The 20,056-nt window shown below is 53.6% G+C and overlaps 1 protein-coding gene across 2 annotated transcripts in view; it reads left to right on the top strand.

Moving 5' to 3' along the window:
• TBCD (tubulin folding cofactor D) overlaps positions 1 to 20,056 on the top strand; it is a 124,782-nt gene that overhangs the window by 3,796 nt on the left and 100,930 nt on the right. For both annotated transcript variants that reach the window (XM_039859263.1, XM_039859264.1), the window contains exons 3-8: positions 1,234 to 1,331; positions 2,375 to 2,476; positions 3,764 to 3,910; positions 5,723 to 5,778; positions 10,944 to 11,076; positions 19,065 to 19,110. In XM_039859263.1, coding sequence (XP_039715197.1) covers positions 1,234 to 1,331; positions 2,375 to 2,476; positions 3,764 to 3,910; positions 5,723 to 5,778; positions 10,944 to 11,076; positions 19,065 to 19,110 — 582 coding nt within the window. The remainder of the gene's footprint in view (positions 1 to 1,233; positions 1,332 to 2,374; positions 2,477 to 3,763; positions 3,911 to 5,722; positions 5,779 to 10,943; positions 11,077 to 19,064; positions 19,111 to 20,056) is intronic.

The raw sequence follows: 20,056 nt of genomic DNA, 5'->3' as shown, positions 1-20,056 counted from the left end.
AATTAGTTTCAAGGATACAGTACATTGGTTAGACATTTATGTAGTTCCCTTTAGTTAATTTTTCACTTCAGATCTTATTTTTTCCAGCTCTTGAAGTTTTTTTTTTAAATCTTGTATTGTCTCATATCGTTCATGTTTTCTTTTACATCCTTGAGCATATTTGTAGTATTTATAGTACTCGTTTTAAAATTTGTATCTAATAATTCTACCATCATTGTCATTTCTTGTTTCTAATGACTGCTTTTCTTCCTGTTGGGAATCACAATAGTTTTAGACAATCACATGTCGTACTTTTTGAGTAGTCGGTGGACATCGTGGTTGTCATATGTTGGATGTTTGAAGTTGTTTCTCTTTAGAGTGATAGAGTTTGGCATGCAGTTTAATTAGTAGCAGATCAGCTATATCCTTTCAGTTCTTTTCAAGATTTGTCAGGGAAGGTCTAGCTTTTTCTCTAGTCTTTCTCGAACTTAGCCTTATTACTAAGGAAGGACTTTTCTGGAATGTCTGCTGGTTCTCTGGGTGCTCGGCACTCTGGCTTGATGTGATTTGTGAGCTATGGGTGAACTCTTCGTCTTAGGCGGTTGTTCTTACCCAGCTTTCCGGGCTACCCCTGTGTGTGTGAAGATTTGGCCAAAGACTTGAGGGGTCCTCTGCAGACTTTGGGAGCTCATTCTCTGCTTTGCTTCCTCTTTGGTGCTCTCTTTGAACCCTAGTCTCTGCTTGAGACCCCCTTGCCTGCACTGAATTCTAAAAATTACTTCCTGGTAGACAGCCTGGGCAGCCGCAGACCCTGTCAGTTTGACACTGCACTGCCTGTTGTTCCAGTGTCTGGAGATACATTTGTCCTGTATGTGTCCAGTTTCCTGGTTGTTCGTTGGGGTGATTTCATATCATTGGTTAGAACCAAGTCAGTGCTAAATCATGGTAGTTGTAGCAGGTGTTTTTTGTAGAGCATGGTATTAGATACTGATTTGAGATGGAATATCTTTAAAAATAAGAATATTTTTCCTGCATGTTCAAAGTAGGAATGAATGTATTAATTCTAATGCCCTTTTAGAAACTGTTAAGATGAAAATTTTTTTTTTTCTTTTGCTCTCTTGATACCTGGATTATATAGGGTTACTAATATTGAACTATTCTTACATTTCTAAATGAACCCTTTTTTCTTTTGGCATTTTGTTTAAATATCATACTGATGTTTAATTTCATGCAAGTGTGTATCTTTTTCCCTAGAATGGATGTTGAACTTGCTGTTGGATATAGTGCAAGATAAGACGTGTCCAGCTGACCTTGTACATCTGGCTTTTAAATTTCTTTACATCATTACCAAGGTAACATTTGCATAGCACTTTATAACTGACAGAAAACTTTCTCCATGTGCTTGGTCTAGAAGTTACCTTCCCAATGTTATTTCTTGAAGATGGTCCACACACATAAGTTGTGGGTTTCATGCGTTCCTTTTACTGTACTTTGGGGTCAGATATTAGTGATCCAGGTGGTCTTTTGGCTGCAACAATGTCTGAGATATTTAGCATTTTGCATTTGACTAGATCAGGTACCACCTAGCCAGAAAGGAAGAGAGACAGAGAGAGAGATATGTGACTAATTTGGAAAAGCTTTTACAAGGAAAAAGCAAACAGACTGGGTGGACATGGAAGTGCTTCTCAGACTTCAATGTGCAGATGAAGGTCTCAGGGGCCTTATTAATATGGAAGATTCTGAGCAAGTGTGTCTAGGGTGGGCCTGGTGCTCTGCATTCTCACATGCTCCCAGGTGATGTCCGTATGCTGGCCTGCACTTACGGCGTCGCTTCTGGTTTTGACTGGAGGAGGGACTTGGCCGTCTCAGGGTGGGTTTGTGGTTCTGCGGGGCTACACGTTGCAGAAGCACCTGCTGTGAGGCGGAGAGAGGCCCTTGGCCGCTGAGAGGGCATCGGGGCCTGGCTGGCCGTGAGCACACTTCTCTGCAGCTCAGTTGGCCGAGCTCAGGGTGCCTCCTGAATTGTAGCACCCCTGTATTTTGTGGAAGCCTTAATGGATTTGGGGACCCCTGAGGTTCTCCAGGACTTATTCTTCATAAACATCAGAGGGCGATTATATAAACAAGGTTGAAGAAACTCCTTAGTCGATAACGGATCTGTGTTTCTGATGACCACATATGAAATTTATTAGTCACATTGGTGCAGAAGATGTATTTATGAGATGACTTAAGTAAGCAAAGCTAGTTTTACGTAGTCTTAGTAAGTCGAACTGCAGTAATATGTAATTCTCTTTGATCATTGGGTGGCATAGGTGTTAATTTTTGATGAGGAAAGATAATTTTGCTACTTTATGTATTTTATAATGATGTAATCAGTGCCTTTTTTATTTGCTAGGTTCGAGGATATAAAACATTTCTTCGTTTATTTCCGCATGAGGTAGCTGACGTGCAGCCTGTTTTGGATCTGATTACAGATCAGAACCCGAAGGACCACGAGGCGAGTGTCCCTCTCCTGTCACTGCAGGGCTCTCCTTTCTGCCCTCGTTTGCTCACTTCTGCACCGGCGACTTCCCCTTCCTGTTTCAGTTTTATCTTAAGTCGTTTTGCATCATTCTTGTTTCTTTTATTCTTTTGGCATTCTCTCTTTGCATATGTTACTTTAAATTTCTTTCAAATATATGCCCTTTACAAAAGAAAAAATGTGCCTGCCTATAGGGTGGCGATCAGTATATCACCATCTGATTTTTCTAGCTTGGAATATAACTATGTTGGTGTCACCAAAGTCACCCCAAGTTTGAGGATTTCCTAGGACTATTCACAGCGGTCAACAGTTGTCCTTATGGCTATGATTTATTATTACAGCAAAATCGGCAAAGGGACAAGGCACAGGGGTGAAGTCCGGTTTCCAGAGCCTTCTCCCAGTTGTGTCATTCAGAGCACTTGTAATTTGCCAGTGCTGAGTTGTGACAACACGCGTGAAGTGTTGGAAGGTCTTAGAGACCAGCGCCCAGGATTTCTGTTGGGGGCTGCTCACGTGGGTGCTCTCTGCCAAGCACAAGTTCAAATCGCAGATGCCGGGAGGAAAGCAGGTGTTCCATTGAGCCGTGTGGTTTGTACAGACAGTCGAGGCACCGAGGGGCACCCTCGGCAACCTCCCGAGGTCAGGTTCCCAGATGCCACCTCCTTGGCTGGCCCGTCTGAGAGAGCGTCATGCCTGTTGTGGGGGTGCCTCTCTGTGCGGGGCACTTGGAGGCTTGCTCAGCCTGTGATGGCTGCAGACCGGCTCCGTGCAAGCACCTGGCTCAGGGGCAGATGTGGGTGGGCCTGTCCCACTCTCCTCTGCTGCTTGGCCGAAGGACAGTCCAGGGTCAAGGTGGAGTCTTGTTTTACTGACCGCTGAAAATAGGGGCACTTGTCTTCGACTGGAACTTGAGAATTTTTTCTTACATCTCCTGTTCATCTTTTTATCTGCTTTTCACCTTCTCAAAGGCTAATTGCTCACTGAGGGGTGCCAGCGAACAGAAGCCATCATACTGATGTAGTGTGATTTTTTTCTTTGCTCGCTTTGCTGTTTCTTTGGTCTGCTGGGACAGCCAGCCAAGTCCGTGTGACGGGCATGTGGTGGGATTTGGGGGAGATGCAGAGGAGCCAACGATGGCCTGCACCCCAGGTTGCTGGCGCGGTGGACATTGAGTGGGCAGGGTGGGCAGCAGGGTGGACAGCAGGCAGTGCGGTTCCCTCCGTCCTTACATGGGGGTCATTTCCCTTTGCTTTGACCCCTCAGACTTGGGAGACTCGCTACATGCTTCTGCTCTGGCTCTCCATGACCTGCCTGATCCCTTTTGATTTTTCACGCCTTGATGGGAATCTCGTCACTGAACCTGAACAAACGCAAAAGTCCGTAATGGACCGGATTCTTGAGATAGCACAGGTGAGTGTGGTCACGCAGTCGTCTCTAGTGTTCCAGCATGCTCATGCTGTCTCGATAGTAGGTTGAGTTTTAGGTGCATTTGTGACATTTACAGATTAATCCAGCTGCTGTCGCTATTTTTCAGTGAGGTGAAATTCTATTCCATAACTGATTCTGAAATTATGATAATTCATATAGAGGTCAGGGCGAATTACTGTAGCAGGTCTCGTTTCTTTGTAGATATTGCAGATGCTCTGTTAAGCATAATGATGACAGGTTCCATGGGGCGATGGTGAGAGAATAAAGCCCGCATTTAATTTAATTTTTAACTTAAATAATACATGACCATTTTAGGAAAACCAGAAAGTAAAGAGAAGCACGAAGGATATTAAAGTTCTCAAATTCCAGTGTAACACTCGTGTGTCTTCAGACCTCTCCTGATGTAGACCGCGCACATGGACGCAGCGTACTGCATCATCCATCACTGCGTACAAAGCCACCCTAAACTTTAGTAGTTCCCCGCATGGTTATTGTCCCACAGCTTCGGGGAGCCTGGGATTGGGCTGTGGCTTTGCTTGGCCCCCCACCTCGGTCTCCCTGGGCTGCAGTCCAGGCGCTCAGGGTGGTTGGCAGTAGACAGCTTCTGAGGCTGGTGGACTGAGGGCCTTGGTTCTTTGCAGGCTGTCCCTTGGCCTGTGGGTGCCCCCCAGCAGGACAGCTTATTCTGTCATGGCCAGTAAGGGGCAGGGTCTGCTAGCAAGACGGAAGTCACTGGTATGTCACCAGGTCATAGGAGTGACATCCCTTCCCCACCACATTCTCTTGGTTAGAAGCAAATCGCCGTGTCCAGCTCACACGGGAGGGATTACCCAGGGCATGAGGCCAGGGCCAGGACCAGGGCCCTCTGCCTGCCACACCTGCTCGTATCATCCAGTGAGCACCGCTGTGTGCCAGACACCGTTCTGGACCCTTCGTATATTAACTCATTTGATCCTGCTGATGAGGCAGTACACCGTTTTTATCCACATTTTGCCAGGGAGACAGCAGGCACAGAAATAACGAACTTCGCTGGTTTGTTTTCTTGTAAATCTGGTGGATCCAGATTTGGACCCCGGCTGCCAGGCCTGCACACTTCACGGCGCTGCCCACTGCCCGCTGGAAGGACGGCCCTCGGCTAGACATCTGTCTGTCCTTGTCCGTAAGATGTCTCCTTCCCTCGTCAAGGGAGGAGGTGCTTGCTGTGCCCTGATTCTGAATGGTCTCTCGCCGACGGACAGTTGTTTCTGGCTGTCTGCTAGAAGCAGCGCAGCCTGGAGCGCCTTCACATCTGCGTGTGCCCGTGTCCGAGTGCACCCGCCAGCGGGGACCAGTGCCTTGGCACAGCTCTGGCGCTGCGTGGCGCTGCTCTGCAGGCCTGTGAGGAAGGGCTTTGTGTGAGTTGAGGTGAGAGGTGGACCGCCTCGAAGATGAGCCTCCTAGGAAAGGCGTTCGTGTTAGACCCAGGCCTCTTCGTGCTGAGCGTCCAAAGTCTGCTCCTTGGGCACGCTGTCGCAGTGGGGTAGCACATACGTGTTTCATTTTTCTGCAGTTTTTGCAAATGTGTTTCAAGGGATGTGATCACACGCGGTCTGTGGTTTTGGCACTTACCTGGAGGCGAGCACAGCAGGTGGCCGCTGTAGCTATTGGTTCAGGTTCAGGAGTGGTTCGAGCAGCTTTGGAGTTTGGCCTCTGTCTGTAAGCTCTGTGAGCTGGGGCTCTTGGGAAGCTGCTGAGTGTGGGTCCCTGAGAGTCATGCTGTGTGTAATGGTGCCTGTCCTTTGTCCTCTCTTGTAGTCCTACTTGGTTGTCAGCGACAAGGCCCGAGACGCAGCTGCCGTCCTTGTGTCCAAGTAAGTGCCCTGCCGGTGCCCCTGTGGCCGTGTTGGTTGACGTATGACTGATGCATTCTGAGAAGGTTTATCTTACGTGTTCTTCTGTGTTACCTGTGTGTCTGTGTTGTCCTCAGAAAGGGTCACTGGGCCTTCTGAGCCATGCTTCTCTTGCTCAGGCCTGCTTCCACATCTGGAAGTGTACTTTTATTTCTAATAAAGCTTTTCTTTTCTGTTGTTTTTTTTTAAAAAAAAAGAGACACTGGGTTGACGGGCCTGGGGAGTCTTTCCTACTCCCCAGTGTTCTGTTGCTTTCTTTAAGGGAGCACAGGCTCTCTTTGGGGGCGGGAGACCTCTGAACCTGGTGTGGCCACCGACGGTGCTGTTAGGGGCCCCCAGGCCACCTGATAGGCCCATCAGCTGAGCGGAGCACAGGTTTAGAGCAGGTGCAGCAGTTACAGCTTTAGGGTGGTGGCAGTCAGATGAGCCTTTGAGAGTCCCTTAGGAAATGGCTCACACTGGTTTGTGGGATCGTGAGCTTTGACTGGGTCGTTGTGGCTCAGGATAAAAAGCCCCAGTATTCTGTGTCAGCTGACAAGGGGCCATGCCCCAAGCAGGTGAAGTTGCTTTCATCTGACTCAGGCTACGGGCTTCGTGTCGCCTAGTAACGCTGGAGACACGTGGAAGCTGAGTGCACTCGTTCTGTGAGACGTAAGAATGGGAGGAAGCAGTTTTTCTAAATCTTTTGTATGACGTGAGGTTTAAAGCATGTATGTAGGGTTTATAAATACATTAGGAAATTTGGCTGTTTTCAGTCCCTTCCACATTCGTGAAAGTCGAGAATTGGCTCAAATCTTTCGGGTGATTTGATTGGGAAATGGATAGCACCACATTCAGGGATTCAAGGTCGCCTTATAAAGATTAAGTGTCAGATCGCCATGACCTTGCACAAAGTGGGACGAGAAATGCTTAATTTGTAGGGCAGTCGGGGCTTTGGGTGAGGTATTCGTTGACCCGCAGGGCCGAGCCAGAACGTAGGAAGCTGGTTTTCGTGGTGAGGGCAACCTGTGATCCGCCTGCAGTGCTTTGCCGTGAGGGAAGCTCACTAGGCACATGCCTCTCGTGGTTTTGACAAGGACCGAAGAGCATTAGGGGTTTCTTTTTAATTGTAAGTTACATGTGTTTTGGGAAATAAAGTATAAAATACGAAATAAAACTCCTGCCTCCTTCCCTCCCCCAGAGGTGGAACTGCGTTTGCCCTTTGCCCTGCCCTGAGTGCGGCACGTTCTGTGTGCAGGCGTGCTGGTGCCAGGGACGCGGGCCTGGAGCTCTCCGTACATGTGACTGTGGTGTGAACCGGGTGTTTGTGCAGTCTCCTGTGGGACGTGTGGACTGCTGTCACAGAGGTTTCACGTAAAGCTTTGTACCATTCTGGTCGATTCTTCGGGGTGGGTTCCTAGGAGTGGAATGAGCATTTTAGGGGTTTTGAGTGCAGTCAGTGGGAAGGCTGAACAAGTGGAAAGTCACCTTTCCCTGTTTACCAACACTGTGCAGTCTTACAAACGTTTGCCAGGTTTAAGGTAGAAGTGTTATTACCAGAAGCACTGCCAGGTAGTGGAGTTAGCCGAGCCTGACTTTGTGGAGCTTCGTGCCCGTGGGGTCGGAGGTCAGAGGTCAGGACACCTTCAGTCTTCCTTCCCTGGTGTCCTCTAGGGAGGGTGGCAAGGGCGGGTTAGATGCAGCCAGTGCGCTCGGAGTGTTCTGGAACGGGTGGGGCCGATGACTGGAAGAGCTCTTGGAGCTACTCTAGGTTAACCCACCTCATAGTTCGTCCCAGGCTCTAGGCGTGTTCTCATTCGCTTTCTCTCCCTTTTTTCCAGCGGGTCGTTACCGTACGGCCGTGGGCATGAAGGGCGGGTGGCGTGAGGCTTCTGTCCGCAGCGGCTGTTTGTTTTCTGATAGTTCACGGAGGAGCTGCCTGTCTGCCTCAGCCTGTGCTGGGTCGGATGGCCTCCTTCCACTGCTTGCTGGAGCCACACCGGTTTCCTTTAGTAACAGCCTTAAACGTCGGCTGTGTTGTATGTGACTCCTGACGCTACACTCACATTCAAGCGTTACTTCATAGAGATTCTTCAGTGGAAAAGTGTGCATTTATTCTTATCCACGACGTTAATTTTAAAAGCAGGTATTTCCGTCTAATAAGCAAGGTGGGGTCCATGTGGAAAAGCTGGAAATTTTGGAACATAGAAAATTAGAGAAAGCCCCACACGTTTGTGGTTCTGATGCACGGTGTTCGTGCTGAATTTCTTCTGTCGTTTCCCGTGCTGTTATGACGCTGGCTGTGCACCACACTGTCTCTGAGAAGTGTCTGGCTTCGTCCCTTAACTTCACATCGCCGTCGATGACGCGGCTCTGTTATAGTCCAGTTTTGGGGCACTCTGATAGCTGGCGAGGTTTAACACTTTAGTGACCCTTGGTGACCTGACTTCTAATGCCTGTGGCTTTCTCGGGGCCTTTTCTCCACCAGCTTGCGCTTTCTCTGCATGAAGGGTGCTAACCTGCAGCGATAGGGTGGGCTGTATTTCTCCCAGCCGGTTGGTGGCCTTTTACTTCCTGCTTTGGTCTCAAGTTTTAATTACATTGTCGAAACAGTAATTTTTTTCCTTTTATGTGTTATTTTCATGCTCGAAGTCTCAAAAAGAGATTTCAAAAGTAGTCGTTGTGGTTTTCTACATTTTCATTGTTTAACGTACAGTTGTGAACAGCTCGGTGTAGGGCACACGGTTGCTCTCTCCCCTGACAGGGAGCGAGTTGTTCTAACACCGTTTCACTTTCCCACTGATTCGCGATGCTCTTTAAACACGCACGCACGCACGCGCACACACACGTAGGTGCAGAGTCGGGTTTGCCCTCCACCTGTGCTGTTCGCTCTCAGGCCGCGTCACTGAGTTAGGCAGCGTGTGGTGACAGTGCTGCTGAGGGTCTGGAGTGGCTGCGTGCCCGCGAGTGTTCTGCCTGGGTGCCCTTCGTCTCTCCGACAGGTCTAGCTAAGGTTTCGTAGACCATTCCTGTGGGCTTACCTTCCCGAGAGGGGCACAGTGTTCCTCTGAAATCCCGGCATGTGTCGGCTGAGCCCCAGGTGGGCAGCAGGTCATTGCTCCTACCCGGGAAGGAAGTGGAGGATTCTAAGGCTGTTGGTGTGTAGGAGGTCCTGTTTCTGTAAGTGTACGTGTTCCATCTATGGGAGGGAGATTTTTTCCATTTTTGCTTATCTATTTTTGGATCTCTGCTGTAAACATATTCCTTTTTTTAATGAGAGAAATTTTTAATGTACTATCATGTGCTTAAATCTTTGCAAGGAGCCTTAGGTTTTTACCTTAGTCTAGAAACTCACCTATGGGGTTGGTTCAGGAGTGGACGTTGGCGGACGGGCCCACAGGGAACGCCCGGCTCTCATGTCAGGTGCTGTGCTGCAGCGGAGCGGGGCTTGTCCGGGAGGCCAAGGTCCCAGCCGCGTCTTCCGGATGCGCAGGCTTCTCCGGAGGGCAGGGGTGGGCGGGTGGTGAGCAGGTGTGCAGCCTGGAGCGTCTGGCGCTGTCACCAGAGTATCACCTTGGTGGGCTGCTCTGAGCCTGTGCCCTCGCTTGTCGAGGGCAGCCCCTTGTGGGCACAGGGCCTGCACAAGATGTCCTGTGAGTGCTGGTGTCTCCAGCTCATGGGCTGAGGCCTCAGGGCAGACTGAGGAGCAGGTTGCTGTGGGCATGACCCGCATCCTATGGGCCCAGAATCATGGGGTTTTAAATGGGACAAAGGAAACAAGTTGGGTCCCCAAACCTGCTACCGACTCAGGTCGCCTGAGAGGCAGATGGTGAGCAAGATCCCTGGGCCTGCTCCCCAGATCTGCTGAGACAACATCTTAGGGAGGGTGCGTGAGCTTGCCTTTGTCAGCCAGCATCCTAAAGCTTGATAAAAAGTCTTGGTGACCAGTGACCTCAGGGGCTGGGGGACAGGAAGCCAGTCGTGGAACCCTTGCTCGGCTCCTATTTTCTGGCTCAGAGCCCATGCTTTACCCCGCAGGCTGAGCTTCTGGAAACCGGGCGGCCATCCTGGGGGAAGGGAGGGGCTGTGTGGGGTGGGGGGGCCCTTGCAGAGGTGCCGAGGTGCCCTGGGGGAGCCGGAATCATGCCGACCCTTACTGGGTAGCTGGCCTGGTGCAAACATGCGGAAGAAGCTGTGGGCACGTCTAGAAGTGAGGGTTTGCTTCCCTGGCGTTGGGGCCAAGCCCTCCCCAAGTGTGTTTTGTGGGGCGCTGTGGGGAGTGCGAGGCTCTTACAGTTCACAGTCCTGTGGCCTTCCTCCTGATGCCCTTGGGGGTCATCCGTGCGTCTCTTGGAGAGCCCACCCTCCCCTCGCTCAGCTGTTTCCTTCGTGTTCGTGGTTCATTTCCTGTGTTTCTGCCCCCAGAGTGCAAGCTCTGCCAGGAGGGCAGGGGCTCAGCCTGAGCGGCAGAGTCAGAGCTGAAGACACAGTCGGGGATGGGCGTGTGGGCTGGCTGGGGGCGCAGTGCCAAGGCTTTGGTGGGGCAGCTGGAGGCGGCTGCCAGCCTGGACCAGGTGCATAAGAGGGTGAGCAGCAGCTGGAACCCCCTGTCTGAGCTTTGGGGACGCAGAGATGAGTTGTCGCCTGGGCTGTGGTGCTGTGGATACCAACTGGACTTCTGCATGGGGGAAAGGCGGCCCTCGGCAGCTGCAGGGAGAGAGTGTGGGTCTGCTGTGGGCCGACCTTGTGTGTGGCTGCGTCGTGTCCCCAGGAGGAGGCGTGGGTGTTGGTGGGGCTCCCCGGCAGTGGTGGGGACAGGTAAAGGCGGTCCTGTGGCGAAAGGCGTTGGGATGAGGGGGCGCTCAGGAGGGGAGAAGGAAATGCTCGGGCAGTGGAGAGTGAGACTGTGTGTGACCTGGTGCGTGATGAGCTTGCGTCAGCACTGGGGGTGGGGGGAGGTCGCGGTCTGGATGGCGTGTTAGGTGTCTGAGCTGAGGTGCTGGGGAGGCGACTGTCCTGGGAGGAGGGACACAACGTGCCAGGGCAGCACATTGATGGGGGACTTGGTGGGAGGATGGGAGGGGTGAGTGCTCATTAGTTGGGGCCTGAGTTTAGCTGTCACCAGCCTCTTTGTTTCCTTCTGGCAGGTTTGTCACACGGCCCGATGTCAAACAGAAGAAAATGGCGGGTTTCCTGGACTGGAGCCTGTGCACTTTGGCCCGATCCTCCTTCCAGACCATTGAGGGGGTCATCGCCATGGACGGGACGCTGCAGGCCTTGGTAAACACTGCCCCAGGGGTTGGGGGAGACTCGGCTGTCAGCTTGGGAGGCTGTCCAAATAGTGGGACGAGGTCTGTGTACTCTGCAGTGGGAAGTAGTTGGAACGCAGGGAGGTGCTCAGCCCTAGTGGGGTGCTGAACAGTGTGGTTTCTCTCCTTTGGAGGGGTCTTGGGGTACCCCGCCTTGGATTGTCAGCCAGGCTTTCTGCCTCCGTGGAGATGGGTTGAGCCGGCCTCACGTCGCCACTAGGGGGCAGTGGCGCTGCGGAGCTGGGGCGGGTGGGCGGGCGGGCAGGGGCGTGCCTTCTCTGCTTTCCTGCAGCCGCTGCTGCAGACCGCGATGCTGGGAACCGGCTCTAGTGACATCAGGCAGGCGGGCTGAAGTTGGATTTTGTGCGGGCACTCAGGTGAGGCTGTCTGTGACAGCCGGGTCAGTGAAGGCCTGGCGCCCCTCCCTGGCCGTCCTGCTTTGCTCATCTGTGCCCTTGTCCTTTCTGCTGCTGACGAGGAAAGATGTGGTTTCCGTGCGGCGGAAGAGAGGGGCTGCCGCGCCCTGAGGCTCTCACGGCCTTCTGCTCCCTTGGGCTCGTGCCTCTGCTCCCAGAGTGCGGTGGGCCAGGCTCCGTTCTGCCCGCGTTGGGGGAGCCGGGCGCCACGGACAGTTGGAATGGAGGTTTTTGGCTGTGACTCAGCGTGATGCGTCTTTTGGGTGTTGACCCGTCACTTTCATTGGCTGGCGCAGATTCTGATGAGGCAGAGGAGGCTGCGAGGGCCATAGAAAGTGAGGCCGATGGCGATTACCCAGGGCAGTGGGCACGGGGCGGGAGGGTGTTGACAGCTGGGTGTCTGTAGCTTTCCATTCATGTTGCCCGAGTTTTCAAGAGGGATTGCTGCTCCAATGATCATGTTTCAGGACATTTGAGAAAGAAACTTAGAAAAAATAAAACTTGTTAACCTGTTGAGGGTGTATGTCTTTTATATGCTTTCTTTCATTCTGTAAATAAATGTGATATATATCATTTTTAAAGAAACTGTTGTGTAATTCACATACCATGAGTAATTCGCCCTTTCCAAGTGTGTAAATCAGTGATTATTTTGTATATGCGCAGGTTGTGTGACTGTCACCATCCACTTCCAGAATATTCTTATCACTCCTAAAGGAAACCCCACACCCATCAGCAGCCACTCCCTACTCCGTCATCCCCAGCCCTTGGCCACTACTAACCTACTTTGTCTCTGGATTTGCTTGTTCTCAACATTTTGTATAAGTGGAATCTGGCTTTTTAAATTTAATATCATGTTTTCAAGCTTCATCCTCATTTCTTTTTATGGCCGAGTAATATTCTATTTATGGGTATTCTTAGCTATTATGATTAATGCTGATGTGAACTTTGGTGTATAAGTATTTGAGCATATGTTTTAAGTTCTCTTGAGTATGTAATAATAGATATTTAAAAACTTAATAATTTAAATATTTTCTGTTTCTGAGAGTTTTAAAATTTTTTATGGCCGCACACCTGTCGTGCTGATGAAACCTGGGGTGTCGGTGTGTTCAGATGCACACGGAGCTCTGATCCCAGCTGCACATCGGGGTGGTGCCGAGAGGATTTTACTGGGCTCTTTGGCTTAATTGCTGTGATGGGGGGGTCATTTGGCGGGGGTCTTTCCTGGGAGGCTGCTCAGTGCAGGGGGGCGCAGGTCATGGTGTGTGCCCATTGGGCCACTGCGGCGTGGATCTTGGGGGAGTGCGTTTTTGTTTTAGACAATTCTGGTGAAGGACGCCGATGGGGTCGAGATGATTTATTTGAAGGTTTGAGTATAAGTGGATTTAATTTTTTGCCATGAGTCACATTGAGCAGTCTTAATGGAAGGTATGACGAAATGTAGCCGGAACCTGTCAGTCCACTGTGGCCTGCAGGGAGAAGTTAGACCCGCCCAGGCGTGGGCACTGCTCCAGGAGGGGTGGGCACATTCGGCCTCCTTGGCGTCTGTGACCTTCTTCACGTCTATGACCTTTACCCAGTCAGGAGCCTGGGTTCTTGACAGGCTCAGGGTCTCCTGCAGCCCCCTGGTCCAGAAGCCACTCTCTAGGGTCCACTGCACGTTCCCATCAAGGCAGCGGGGCTAATAGGGCGCCTTGCTCCTGGGGGGCGGGCCTGGAGCCAGCTCTGACCGTCAGAGGCACCTGCAGACAGGGGCAGCGCTTCTGATTCTGCTGTCTTGGTGCTCCCTTAGGAGGGGGATGCTCTTTCTCTTCCTCTTCCTCCTGTGGAACAGAAAGGTTTCCCCAGAGGCAGAATGACGCCAGCCTGCGCCCCGCTTACTGGTTGGCAGGGCCCCTTCTGGCAGGGCGCAGGCGCGTGGCCGCACCCCAGAGCTCTCCATGGGCGCCTGCCTGCTGCAGCCACCAGGGTCCCAGGAGGGAGTGAATGCAACCGCGCCAAACAGCAGCCCCTTGGGGCCCTCGGGTGCCCGGTGCACCCCTGGACAGCCTGGGCCTCTGGAGCCAGGCCCCCCTTCTTTTGCTGGAAGGGGCAACGTGCTCTGTGTTGCTACTGCCACCTGGGCAGGAGGAAGCTTGTGGGGCGCCGAGCGTCCTGGGCGGGTGAGCGGAGAGCGGGGAGCGGTTTCGCCATGAGCTCGTCAGACCTGCACAGCAGAGGCCGGCGCCCGGCGTGCCGAGACCTGCAGGTGTGTCATGCTTGAGGATTGCATCTGTTTCCTTTGATGCACTTGGCTTCGTTTTCGTCCACCTGTTCATTAGTGTGGGCTAGGCGAAACAGGTGAACTCGTGACAAGCACCATCGAAACCCGGAGCTGATTCTTTTCCCTTGAAGCATAGCCCTCTCGCAGCGATGGTTGTGAACTCTTGAGAGGGAGGGAAACAAGGGTTTGGCAAGGTCACTGTGCTGGGAGGCCCCTTTGCTCCAGCCTTTTAAAACCCCCTTTGGTTTAGCCACGCACTAAGAGTTGGGATTAATGCGAATTGAGAAATTGACGGAAGGAAAACATTAAAGTTGAGTGGCGGTCGCTGGAACATGCTGTACCAGCTGATGGCTGCGTGGGCTTGGCTCTTTCTGCTGGGGTGGGAGATCCTGGGGCGGGGGAGGCAGGGTTTTGCCCTGCGCATGGGCGTTTGGGCGCTGGAGCCAGTTCTTCCCGAGCGGAAGCGGCGGCGTGCTCAGTCTGTCAGCCGTTGGGGTTGCGGCCCCCACTCGGTAGAGCTTCCGCGCCTGTCTTATCACTGACAAAAACGTCCATGTTGTGGAAGGAGGAGCATGGCGAACAAGCACGTGAAAAGTGGTCTCGGTCACTCTCTGTCCCTGCGGTTGAGTCTGTGGGATGGCCTGGTGCCCCAGGCAGAGTGCTGCCCCAGCGCCTGGACTCCCCAGCTGCGGTGCCTCTCCTCTGCCCTGGGGGCCGCTGTAGCAACAGGGGCGGGGCCCTGCTGCAGCCTGGCTGGGAAGGGAGCGATCACCTCCTCTGGCGTGGTGTCAGGGCCATTAGCACTGGGAAGGGAAGCCCCTCCATGGCCCAAGACACTCCCCGCGGGGGCGTGGCTTGCCCATGGTTTCGTCCAAGGTTCTGTCTGGCGAGCAGACAGACTGTCCGGCCGGGGTTCTCAGTCACAGCGCTTGCTGTGGGTGAAGGGCCGTGTGGCAAGAACTACTTGAACACGTGTTTTCAGAGCTCCTGTTGCATTCGGCGAAATGAGAGGTTCTGTCAGTGTTTTCGTTGGTGTAAATAAAGATGATGAGCAGCCAGCTGACACTATTTTAATTTCCAGTAAACTCAGCATTTTACACAGGGCCGGCAGCATGGGGGTGGCATGAGTCATGTTGAAACCTGTGTGCCTTGTGGCACGCCTTCAATTCCACTGGCAGGTCTGGTCTGTACACCTGCTGTGTGATGAGGTGATATGTCCTGCTGGACAGGTGCGTGCTCGCAGGTAGCCCGGCCGGCCCACGCTTGGAGGGCAAGGGGACTCGCGGGTCATAGGCTGTCCTTGCCTCTCAGATGCAGGAGCACATCTGTGCACCTGCTGGCGTGGGGCCCATGTCCCCAGTCAGGGCTAGTCTGGCCTGTGGCCTCCCCTGCAGGCTGCACTCCCCTCACCCAAGGCTGCCCTCACCCCTCCCTCTGAGACAGGTGTCCCTCAGGCAGGACACCCTCCGAGACAGGTGTCCCTCAGGCTCTGTGTGTGGCAGCCGACATTCCCCCCTCCCCTCTGATTCGTCTTGACCTTTGGTTCTCGTTCTCTTTCCTTGGATGTGCCACGTGTCCGAAGTAAGTGCGGTGTCGCTTCTGCCTCCTTCCCCAGCCCGTGTAACAAACGAGGATGCTGGGTCCCGTGGAGGAGGCTCTGAGGTGTGGCCTGGCCTGGCCCTCCTCTCTTAGTTTGGTGATCACCTAGTTTGTCTGCCCCCTTGGTGATCTGCCCTCCGTCTGTCCCAGGGCCCTTGGCCTAGAGCGCTGCTCCCTCCAGATGAGAGCCGGACCAGTCCCTTGGTTCCTGAGCTGCAGCTGTGCTGTGTCCTTCAGTGGTACCACTCGAGATAGCTGGGTGTTAAAAGGGACCCAGGAACAGGGCACAGAGCAAGCATTGCTTTGTGTGCCCTGGGTCCTGGCAGTGTGCACGCCACTGCACATGTCACCAGGACAGGACGAGCAGCAGAGCGTGGGCCAGCAGTGGCGGAGCTTGGATGCAGGCTCTTGGTGGGCTCCGGGCGGGCGGTTCCTTGCCATGGTCGGTCCTGCTCAGGCCGCCGCCCTGTCAGAGCCCATTGCTGAGCTCAGCTCTGTGCCCAGCTAGTCCCCGGGCAAGGCGCGTCTGCTCTCCTCTTCCTTCCAGTGTCTCCACTGGGCTCACACGTAGCGGGAGGGGAGCGCCTTCTTTTGGGCTGAGTGTGACCCCTCCCTGCTTGCAGAGAAGCACAGGCCCCTTCTGAGCCCAGGGTTTGGGGAGTTGATGTGTAACCAGGGACACCTCGATGTCACTGGCAGCTCGGCTTGTGACTCTGCACGGGCTGTTTAGAGCATGTGAAAGTGCTGGCGAGTGGTAAGGTAGTAAGACGTCGTCATGAGCAGATTGATCAAATGACACAGGAAGTTAAGCCTGGAAACGATAAAGTCACCGCCATCAGTGTTTTCTGGGCTTTTGTTGCGCCCTGCACTTCACAGATGGGACACAGGAACTTGGGGGGCCACACCCACTCACCCTCCCGGCAGGCGTGTGTTGTAGTGGGGTAGGTGAGCAGAGACCCCGCAGGCCCCGTCTCTGGATGGGAGGGGTGTCAGGGACTGCCACAGAGGGCGGCCATCTAACTTTTATCCCACTGCATATTTGAGAGTAACAGGACGCGCTACTCCTACTTAAGCTGAGGCAGCAGTGCCCACTGGGCTTGCCTGGACTAAGTGGGGTGCAGCTGCTCTGATTCGATGCCCTTCCTGCCCTGGCCTGGGGTGCCTGTCTGCCCAGCAGAAGCAGCTGCCCAGCCCACGTCCCGCTCGTGTCCTGCCTTCTGTTGACTGCCAGTCGGGCAGGCCAGACCTCTGCCGTCCAGCGAGAGCTGGCCGCAGGGCAACTTCTTCTGAGGTGAAGGGTTTTTGACATCCCTTCCCCCATGATTAGGTGTCTCAGGGCACACTGCACCACGTACCCCGTGGAGGTGTAAGGGTGTTCTGGTGCTTTCTGGCTCTCCCCCAAACTCAGAGCCTGAGGGAGCAGCCCAGTGTTTCTGCTCAGTGGGTGTGTGTTCTGGGAATGGCCAACTTAGGTCTAAAGTGTGTGAAGTTGGATTTGAATTTGCGTGGGGTAAAGTAACTATAGTTTTGTCTTTCTCATAAGTTAAATCTAGGGAAGCATTCATAAAGTTAAAATGTTTTTGGACAAATAAAAGGAATACCTCTATGTTTACTTAGGAAGTATTTCTGATCTCTGCCGTTCATTCGCATTTCTCAAAGTGGCTCAGTGAAGTGGGTTCTGTCATCTCCGGTGTCACACACCCAGGAAGCTGAGGTCCAGTGAAGGCCGCTTCCTGCCTGGTCACTCAGGCGGTGTGGCGTCCGCGTCTCTGCAGCTGAGCCGTTCCCAGTGTTGCCCTGGCACCATGTCGGTTCTGAGGTTCGGCGGATGGAGTGTGGGGAGCTCCCTCTCCTTTTAGAAAACCTCGAGTTCGTCACGTGACTCAAAGCCGAAGCAGTCCAGAGGTCTGTGCTGACGTCGCCGGCCCGCGCCCTGCTCCCATCAGCACTGCCCCTCTCCCCAGAGGCACTCGCTGCTTCTGAGGGTGACCGCTGTGTCCCCGTGTGACGTGAGCCCCGCCTGGCCCCGTCTTCCCGTCTTCATGCACCGGCTTTGTCTGTGGGTTGGTTGGCTTCGCTCTGGGTCGGCAACGCCGGCACGGTTCTCAGGTGCCGTCCCAGTTGGCTGCCTTTGGAGCAGTGATACCGAGTGGCCCTCCTTGTCCTCTGCCTCCACAGGGTCCCCTGCCCCACCCCTGCCTTGCGGGACGGCCACGTCACTGCTTCTCTTTCCCTGCCACTCTGGCCCAGACCCTCACTGCAGCGTCGTGCTCTGTCTGCGGTGGCCGCTGGCCCTTGGACAGCGTGGTGGGGACTGCGTGGGCCTGTGTCCACACACATTTAATGGCCCGTCCAGAGGCCGCCTGCGTGTTCCGTCCGAGGTCGGGAGCCCTCGCGTGTGGGGGGGCGGGGGGCCGCTTCCGTTCCCGGCGGGGCGCGCGGGCCGGCGTCCCTGTCCTCCACTCGCCAGGGCTTGCTGTCTTGGCACTCAGCTTGCAGAAGCAGCAGCAGCACGGTGTCTCGAGAGACGCTGCCAGGGTTCTGTTTCCTGCTCTGCGGCCCCCATGTCCTTGTCAAGGGCTGGGGGGCCGGGGTGATGTCGAGTGGCTTCTGTTCTCTGATGTCCCCATGCAGCAGAGACTCCTCTGTGGCACCGCGGGCGGTCCACCTGGTGAGTGCCGGCTGCGCCACACTCCCCGCTGTGGGACAGCTTCCTCTTTCCTTTCTGCTGAGCCAGCTCCCTGAGCCCCTCAAACATCCAGTAAGAGGAAGCCCAGGGATCCAGGTGACTCCCCCGGTCACACCCCAAGTGGGTTCTCACTTCACGAATTGGGGTCGTTTCAGGTGTGGGTGTGGAGCCCAGGGCCTTGCCTGGCTGCTCTGTAGCACGCGTGCGTGTGGGCGCGGGCGCCTTGGGAGTGCGGTGCATCCTGCTCTGGGGTGGTCCTGGTTCTGGTTTTGGGCTGAGTGGACGCGGGAGCAGTAATGGCAGGAAGCTGGAGCATGCGTGACTTTCGACGGGGGTTTCTGAGGCCTTCGTGGGGTGTTTTCCTCGAAAGTGGAGGGTAAACTTTCAGGTTGAGGATTCAGGGGGCTGCAAGGTCTGTGAGTTTGGAGGTGGTCGCTGGTCACAAGGGGAGGTGAGCCCAAGCCTGCACACTAGGACCCCCGTGGACGGTGTCCTGTGGGCCCAGGGAACCAGCGCAGTGGGCGAGCTCTCAGGAGGAGGCGGGAGTGTACGAGAAGCCAGAGGGCCTTTCTCCTCCGTGACTGAGAACGTGAGACTCAGGAATAAATCCTTGGACCCCCTCACCGTGTGTGACATGTCCACTTGCAGCTTTTATCCTTTGCTGTCTTTATGCACAGGTGGTGGCAAACCCAGTGAGGTGTGTGCCTCTCCTTCCGCTGGGCTAATGCCCGTAACCTTCAGCACGGGCACACGTCCGTGAGGAAGCCCCCTCCCCTCTGTAAGGGGCTGCACCCCTTTCTCGCTGCACTCTGCTGGTTCTTCGTCTAGTCTCTGATGCCTTCCTTTACCACGTACAGACACTGTTCTCTTGTTGGATGCTGAGCGTTTAGAAGAAAAGCTCTGGAAGACGTAATGGATTGTTTTGATAATTTGCTTTTAATTTGTAAATGAATTTGCAATATTTTAATAGAACCTCTTTTTTGTTTGTTTTTTAGGCACAAATATTTAAACACGGAAAGCGTGAAGACTGTTTACCCTATGGTAAGGTTTATTTGTAAGATGGTGTGTTCTGTTTGTCCGTGTATGATCGAGTGTGTCCCTGTCCTATTTTATTCACAGGTGCAGAAGTTTGTAACTTGCTGCGTTCAGACACTTGCATAGTTCTTTTTTCTTGTTGTTTTGTATGTGTTTGTGTATTTTGATGATCCGACTTTTAGGCCTCGTGTAGAAGGAAGGTCTGGGTTCCTGACGCCGACACCGGGCCCGGGTTCTGGGCACGTGGCGATCTAGACGCAGCTTGGAGTCTTGGGCTTGCTTCCTGGGGCCCCGGTCACAGCTCTGTTCTCCCCGTGGCTATGGCCACATCTTGTGCCCTTTTACCTCATTCTTTTAATTTAAGACTGAATCTCAGTTTATAAAAATAAGTCCAGCGATTCTTGCTGCAGAGAGGTTTACTCCTTGGACTAAGAGGAATTTCTGTGTGTTAGGTATATGAATCAGATTCGAGTAGCAGTTCAAATAGCAGAGTATTTTTTGAAAAAGCTTTTATTGTGAAAATTTCAGACGCATATAAAGGAAGAGAGCACGGTACAGGGAGCCCCCATTTCTGTCACAGGCCTCAGATAGGTAGTCCCACTCCCACGTTCGCCCCGCGCACCACACCCAGACGCCTACCTGCCGCCTGCCCCTGTGGCAGGTCTCTGAAAGAGAGGGACTCTCCAGAGACGCAACTTAATATCATTGTCACACCTGCGAAGGTGGGTGGTGATCGCTGCCCTTTCACGCGGTGACCGCGGGGTCCCGTGCAGGGAGCGCGGGTCTCTGGCTTTACCAGCAGTGCGTGTTCCCGGGGAGCCACAGCGCTGTTTGAGCCCTTCAGGAAATTAGATGCTATTGCAACTTGTCTTGAAACTCCGCCCTCCTTGCCTCTCCTATGAAACGCTGTCCTGTGCACTGCTGGCCTCGGCGTCCCCGACGCCCCCCTCAT

The sequence above is a fragment of the Pteropus medius genome, unplaced genomic scaffold, assembly GCF_902729225.1.
Source record: "Pteropus medius unplaced genomic scaffold, Ma_sr-lr_union100, whole genome shotgun sequence".
In the NCBI taxonomy this organism is placed as follows: Eukaryota; Metazoa; Chordata; class Mammalia; order Chiroptera; family Pteropodidae; genus Pteropus; species Pteropus medius.
Note: the sequence above shows the minus strand (reverse complement) of the source record. Positions and strands in the feature narration are given on the sequence as shown.